The sequence below is a fragment of the Primulina tabacum genome, chromosome 7, assembly GCF_025594145.1.
Source record: "Primulina tabacum isolate GXHZ01 chromosome 7, ASM2559414v2, whole genome shotgun sequence".
In the NCBI taxonomy this organism is placed as follows: domain Eukaryota; kingdom Viridiplantae; phylum Streptophyta; class Magnoliopsida; order Lamiales; family Gesneriaceae; genus Primulina; species Primulina tabacum.
In genome coordinates this window covers 6,222,061-6,230,132 of record NC_134556.1, presented here as the reverse complement: position 1 = coordinate 6,230,132, position 8,072 = coordinate 6,222,061, and the positions used below count along the sequence as shown (strand labels likewise).

At 39.3% G+C, this 8,072-nt stretch overlaps 1 protein-coding gene across 1 annotated transcript; it reads left to right on the top strand.

Annotated features, from left to right (window-relative positions):
* Positions 1–3,754: 3,754 nt before the first annotated feature.
* Positions 3,755–7,760, top strand: LOC142550519 (uncharacterized). The gene is made up of 6 exons (XM_075659593.1): positions 3,755–4,110; positions 4,437–5,017; positions 5,212–5,390; positions 6,069–6,335; positions 6,444–6,563; positions 7,257–7,760. The coding sequence occupies exons 1-6, from the start codon at positions 3,755–3,757 to the stop codon at positions 7,758–7,760; spliced, it is 2,007 nt and encodes a 668-aa protein (XP_075515708.1).
* The last annotated feature ends 312 nt before the right edge of the window (positions 7,761–8,072 follow it).

The window sequence follows — 8,072 nt, the reverse complement described above, 5'->3', positions numbered from 1 at the left end:
ATAATCACGCATGTATCATCATATAAATCATATAAGGCATATAAACTTACAAATTAAGTCTTGATGACTGAGCTTCTCAGCACTGATGGTGGCACAACCCTTTACAAAAACATTGCTCTGATACCAATTGAAACGTCCACTACTCGTTTTCTTAAAAAGTACTAGATTTTTTTTTAAAATCCTCATAATTCGGCCGATTCATACATACATACATACATACATACATACATACATACATACATATATATATATATATATAATATTTTGCACTATTTTAAAAATAAACAACCAACTAAATTTGAAACTCTAAAGAAAGAATTCAAAATCATAAAATCGTCAATCATTTTCATATCCTAACTTAGCAATATTCCTAAAACTAATAACCTCTCAAAAACCACTCAAAAGCATAACCAAAGTCGTAAATATATCTTTAACATAAACTTAAAAGTCCTAAACCATAAACATAATTCAACTGCGGAAAACTAGCGCTGGTCTTCGAGTTATGTGCACCTTCAGCCCAGCAAGATCAACCATCAGGACCTCCATTATCATTGTTATCATATTCACCTGCATCAATCACACCTAGTGAGTCTAAAGACATAGCAAACCATATTCTTGATAACAAATAATATGTATACAAATCACATGCAACTGTGAAAATACTTTTACGTAAAATATCATTTTCATAATCATGAATAAACATAAACATAAACATTTTCATATAATTATAAACATATCAATATTCATCATATACATATACGTATTCCTTTTTCGTTGAATTCATATCGTTAATTGTGACTTTCGTATTCGTATTGGGGGCGATGGATCCATCTACATGTAACCACAGTACTGGGCGGCGGGGACATCAGCGACACTCTCACCCGTCAACTGAGCCTTGACCTTACGTATTAACATATCATCGTATTCGTATTAGTCACAATTACTTCACATCCTTCAAAATTTTATATTCTCATTGATAAGTGAAAGATTTGCACTTAATTTATAGTAGAATCCATTTTGAATTATGTTTGTTTCGAACAAAATTATGCGTTTTTGGTTTGTTTTGATTGTCTTTTCAGGAATGGAGAAAAAGAGGACACGAAGTCAAGTGAGCCAAGAAAACAAGTGCACAACCAACCATTATCGGACAAAACCTCGCGCGCAGCAGCCCGAGATCACGCGCAGCCGCGTGCCATGATATGCAAGGGCATTGGCAGAGGTGTGCGCGCGGCCGCGCCACATCACGTGCTACCGCGCGCACACAGACGAACTTGAAAACCCGAGAAGCGCGTGCGACCGTGCGACATCACGCGCAGGCTCGCGCGCACCAATACAGGCGATTGACCAGACACTTACGTGCGGTCTCGCAACTTCATGCGCGATTGCGCGCACACATACATAGGCCAGGAGCAGAAAGGCGCGCGCGGCCGTGCAAGATCATGCGCCACCGCGCGCACCGAGCGTCCAAAAAATCTATATAAAGCCGCATCCTAGGTCAGAAAAGAGGAGGTGGTCATTTGGAGAAACACACGAGAAAACAGCCGCCTAGGGAGAGGAAACGCACAAACAAACACGAGACGAAGATTCGGAGCGCGAAGTACAATCACAAATACGAAGAATGACGGATCTGGGGACGGAGATGACACTTCGGATTTGTTATCTTTTCCTTCGCTTCTTTATTTTACAGTGTAGCGATGTCTAGAACTATGAATATGTCTTGTGTTCTCTTGGATTTCGTGATGAACTAAATTTCCATTCTAGAGGTTGACGTAGCTTTGTCTATACGATGATTTGACGTGGATATTTTTATGATTGAATTCCGTTTTGTTTAATCGTGTTCTCTATTTATTATTTCACTGCAATTTACTGGCCATAAATTGTATGAAGTCTGATTAATTCTACAACTCGGGAGAGGGACTAGGATTATAGATCATTAGAGACGCATCGTTGAATGTTTATATCGTTCGGAAGTCGTATAACTTTAGCGAGGCTTAGGTAAGAACATTGTTTGCCTTTACCAATTAAACGTAGATTTTATTAGGAATAATTGAATCGAAGTTTGATTGGTACAATTTATTCGTCACTTGGGAAAGGGGGAATAAAATACGTAAGTGTTCTTGGCCATTAAATAATAGGAATTCAGGAATTTAAATACAACTAGGAAGAATTATTGTAGAAACTTAGTGAAATCATTCTTCTAGATATTTTTTCTCATTGATATTTCTCCATTCGGTGATTAGTTTAATTACTTTCTTGCAATCAAGTTATTTACATAAACCAAACATTCTTTCTGAATTTTCTAGATAAAGTCGAGACTATTATAATTACAAGCATTGATATAAATTTTATTTACACTCCTCGTGGGATCGACACTTGCACTCAAAAATACATTTTACTATAACTTGACGTCGTGAGCTTGCGAGCAATCAAGAAAACACGCAATAAGTTTTTGGCGCCGTTGCCGGGGAGTGTCAAATTTGAATTTATATCAGTGTTGTTTATAATTAGTCTTGATTTTAATTTAGAGCTATTATTTTTATTTTATTTTATATTGATTAAGTTTTCATTTTTTCCTGTTTGACAGTGTATGCTACGATCGCAAAACTCAGACTTGCTGATTTTTGACCCGGAGATCGAAAGAACTGCGAGGAAGTTAAGAAAAGCAAGAAGGAAAGAGATTCAAGCAATGGCTGATCACAGAGAAAATGACAGACACATCCCGCCAGAGGCTATACCTATCAGAGATCACTTCAGACCAGTGATCAATAATCATTACTCTGGTATTGCAAGAGGAACCATCAACGCAAATAATTTCGAGCTGAAGCCTGCTCTAATCAATATGGTTCAGCAAAACCAATTTGTTGGGACTGCCACTTCTGATCCTCACGTTCACTTGAGGACCTTCTTGGAGATAACGGATACGGTAAAGATTAATAATGTTCCTGATCATATTATTAGACTGCGTTTGTTTCCCTTCTCTCTCAGGGATCAAGCTAGAGGATGGCTCCAGTCGCTTCCCTTGGGAAGTATCACGACATGGCAGGAGCTCGCGACGAATTTTCTTGCAAAATACTTCCCCCCTGCAAAGTCTGCACAGTTGAAGATTGAGATTATCACGTTCAGGCAGATTGATTTTGAGCATTTGTATGAGGCATGGGAAAGATACAAGGAGCTATTGAGAAAGTGCCCAAACCATGGTTTCGAAGACTGGGTGCAGATCGAATTATTCTACAACGGTCTAAATGAGCAAGCAAGAGGAACAGTGGATGCTGCAGCTGGTGGCACGATCTTTGCTAAATCTCCCGAGCAAGCTTATGACTTGCTTGAACAGATGACGATAAATAGCTACCAGTGGCCTTCTGAAAGGGCAGGAGTAAAAAGGACAGCCGGAGTGTATGCTGTGGACCCTATTACATCACTCACTTCATAGGTATCCGCACTGACCACACAACTCGCAGCTATGAACAAAGTGAGCATATCAGAAACTGAGAGTCCATCGACTGTTGCTGAAGAACAATCTATTATTGAAGAAGCTCAGTACGTCAACAACAGAAATTTTGGAGGATTCGGAGGATATCGAGGTAACCCTCCCCCTAATAATTATCATCCAGGATTAAAAAATCATGAAAATTTTTCTTATGCAAATAATAAAAATGTGTTGAATCCTCCACCGGGGTTCAATACATCAAAGGGGGAGAGAAAGCCTTCGTTTGAGGATTTGGTAGGAACATTTGTTGTTGAGTCTGGCAAAAGGATGGCAATAACTGAGTCTCGTTTGGACAACATGGAGACTCACATGGGAAATATGGGGGCCACAATGAAATCTCTGGAGACACAAATCGGACAGTTGGCCAAAGCTTTGAGAGATCAGAACAGGGGTCAATTTCCTAGTAACACGGAAGTTAACCCAAAAGAACAGTTCAAGGCAGTCACTTTGAGGAGTGGAAAAGAGTTAGAGGTGGAAAGTTCCAAGGAGGGAATGGACAAGGAGAAGACAGTTGAAGAGGGTGAGTTTGAGGATGAAAAAGAAGAGAAAAATCAAAAGCCCAATGCCGAAGTTAAAGTCGAACAACCTCCTGTATTTCAGTCGACTCTTCCATATCCGCAGAGGTTCAAAAAGAAGAAATTGGATGATCAGATTGCAAAATTTTTGGAGATCTTTAAGAAGATACACATCAACATATCATTTGCTGATGCTTTGGAGCAAATGCCGAATTATGAAAAATTTATTAAAGATGTGATGTCTAAAAAGAGGAAGCTGCAGGATTTTGAGACTGTTAAATTTACTGAAGAATGTAGCGCCATCCTGCAAAAGAAATTACCATAAAAGATCCAGGGAGTTTTACTATTCCTTGCTTTATTGGTGGTTCTAAATGTAGTAAAGTTTTGTGTGATTTAGGAGCGAGTATTAATTTGATGCCATTTTCTATTTACAGGGATCTAGAGCTTGGAGAAGTCAAACCTACCACTATCACCTTACAGCTTGCGGACAGAAGTCTCACGTATCCACGTGGGATCGTCGAAGATGTACTGGTAAAAGTGGATAAATTTATTTTTCCTGCTGACTTTGTGATTTTAGATATGGAAGAGGATCAGGATGCTCCATTAATCTTTGAGAGACCGTTCCTAGCGACTGGAAGGGCATTGATAGATGTGCATAAGGGTGAACTCACCTTAAGAGTTGGTGGAGAAGAAGTTATTTTCAATATCTATCACGCCCTGAAGGGATCAAATGAGGTAAGTACTTGTAAAAGCATTGATATTATAGACTCATGTATGTCTCTTGAATGTGCAGGAACTAGGAATCCTTTGGAGAGCTGTTTGACAAGCGCTGCAGGAACTGTTGATGAAAACAATTGGGAAGTGAAAGAACAGTTGTTGGCTCTTGAAGCATCACAGAAAGAAAGAAAAATGGATGCACCGCTTGAGGAATTTGAGGTAAATGAGCACACAAAGGTAATACCTCCTTCCCCTGATTTGAAGGAGCTGCCAAGTCACCTTTGCTATGCATTTTTAGGTGAAAAGTCGACGTATCCGGTAATCATCTCTTCCTCTCTTACTTGTGCTGAAAAAGATAAATTATTGAGAGTATTGAGGAAATTTAAAACTGCTTTAGGATGGTCGATTTCTGATATTAGGGGAATTAGCCCCAATATATGCATGCATAAAATTTTGATGGAGGAGTCATATACTTCTTTTGTGGATCACCAGAGGAGATTGAATCCAGAATGAAAGAGGTTGTGAAAAATGAGGTGCTAAAATTGTTAAAGGCTGGTGTCATTTATACCATTTCTGATAGTAGTTGGGTATCTCCTGTACAAGTTGTGCCTAAAAAGGGTGGAATAACTGTAGTTAGAAACGAAAATGATGAACTGATATCTACTCGTACTGTAAATGGTTGGCGAGTATGTATTGATTATAGAAAGTTAAACAATGCTACACGAAAGGATCATTTTCCACTGTCTTTTATTGATCAAATGCTTGATAGACTTGCTGGCTATTGTCATTATTGCTTTTTAGATGGTTATTAAGGGTATAACCAAATTGCTATAGCGCCAGAAGAACAGGAGAAGACTACTTTCACGTGTCCCTATGGCACGTTTGCTTTTAGGAGAATGCCGTTTGGGCTATGCAATGCACCTGCCACTTTCCAGAGGTGCATGATGGCCATATTTGCAGACATGGTAGAGGAGATCATAGAAGTCTTCATGGACGACTTCTCGGTATTTGGCTCTTCATTTGATCATTGTTTACACAACCTATCCCTTGTTTTGCAGAGATGCCAAGAAAAGAACTTAGTTCTTAACTAGGAGAAATGCCATTTTATGGTCCAAGAAGGCATTGTTCTTGGACATAAAGTGTCTTCTCGGGGATTAGAGGTAGACAGAGACAAGGTGGTTGCCATTGAAAAACTTCCTCCACCAAAGAGCATCAAGGGAATAAGGAGCTTCTTAGGACATGCGGGGTTTTATCGTAGATTTATTAAAGATTTTTCTAAGATCACTAAACCCATATGTAATTTACTTGAAAAAGAATCGACTTTTATATTTGATGATGATTGTTTGCAGGCATTTGAGAAGATCAAAGTGGCATTGGTGACTGCACCGATCATGATAGTGCCGAACTGGAAGGAGCCTTTTGAGCTAATGTGTGATGCAAGTGATTATGCAGTGGGCGCTGTTTTAGGCCAAAGAAGGGAGAAGATGTTTAGGGCAATTTACTATGCAAGCCGCACAATCGATGCTGCACAACAGAATTACACTACAACTGAGAAAGAAATGCTTGCAGTTGTATTTGCATTCGACAAATTCAGACCTTATTTGATTGACACAAAGGTAATCGTTTTCACTGACCATGCAGCTATTCGCTACCTGTTCGCCAAGAAGGATGCAAAATCACGCCTGATAAGGTGGATTTTGCTATTACAAGAATTTGACTTTGAGGTCAATGATAAAAAGGGTAGTGAAAACCAAGTGGCTGACCACTTGTCGAGGCTTGAGCTGGAAGAGAAGAGAATAGAGGGAGCTATACAAGAAACATTCCCTGATGAGCAACTCTTCGAGGTAAATTCTATACTTCCTTGGTTTGCTGATATTGCTAATTTTTTGTCTTGCGGCACCCTTCCTCCAGATTTGAGCTATCATCAAAAGAAGAAGTTCGTTCATGACATCAAGTTCTATTATTGGGATGATCCAGTTGTATATAAGAGGTGTGCTGACCAAGTGATTCGGAGATGCGTGGAGGGTATCGAAGCTCAACAAATTTTGGAGAAGTGTCATTCTTCACCATATGGTGGAGATTTTGGAGCATCACGAACAGCAGCTAAGGTATTGCAATCTGTTTTTTATTGACCTAGTTTGTTTAAGGATAGTTATACCTTAGTAAAGTCATGTGATAGATGCCAGAGGTTGGGAAACATATCTAGGCGTCATGAATTACCACTGACAAATGTCTTGTAAGTGGAACTTTTTGATGTCTAGGGCATAGATTTCATGGGACCTTTTCCCCCTTCTTTTGGTAATTCTTATATTTTATTAGGTGTTGATTATGTGTCGAAATGGGTGGAAGCAATCGCCACCAATACTAATGACTCTCATGTCGTAGCAAAATTTGTGCATAAGAACATTTTCACCAGGTTTGGAACACCGAGAGCCATCATAAGTGACGAAGGTACACATTTTTGCAATAGAATTTTCAACTCACTTTTGACTAAATACAATGTGAAGCACAAAGTGGCACTAGCATATCATCCTCAGTCGAATGGACAAGCTGAAGTATCCAACCGGGAAATTAAGCAAATACTGGAAAAGACTGTCAACACCAACCGGAGGGATTGGGCTATGAAGTTGGATGATGCGTTATGGGCTTATCGAACTGCATTCAAGACGCCTATTGGGAGGTCTCCCTATAGGCTAGTATTTGGGAAGGCATGCCACTTGCCACTAGAACTGGAGCACCGAGCATTCTGGGCAGTTAAAAAGTTGAACTTTGACCTGAAAGCTTCTGGCGATGTCAGAAAACTGCAGTTAAGTGAGATGGATGAATTCCGAAATGACGCTTATGAAAATGCCAAGATCTACAAAGAGCAAACTAAGAAGTGGCATGACAAAATCATTGTCCGAAGGGAACTAAAACCGGGACAACAAGTGCTGTTATTCAATTCACGTCTGAAGTTGTTCCCTGGTAAATTGAAGTCGCGTTGGTCGGGGTCATTTGTAGTAGAAATAGTATATCCTCATGGGGCTATCGAGCTGAGATGAAGTGATGGACGAACTTTCAAGGTCAATGGACAGCGGGTTAAGGCATACTATGGAACTGAAGTGAGGAATATTGACAATCTTAGCCTGGGTGAACCCAATTGAACAAGACTGGTAGTCAGGCTGATGACATTAAACCAAGCGCTTCGTGGGAGGCAACCCACGATTATTTTTCGCATTCATTTTGTTCATTTTATTTCATTTTTATTTTTTTTATTATTCATTGATTTTAATTATTCATTTCTAGTAGTACTTTGATTTGCTTTAATGTTTGCAGGTGTGTTTAAAAAAAAAAATTCATCATCTTCACAAATC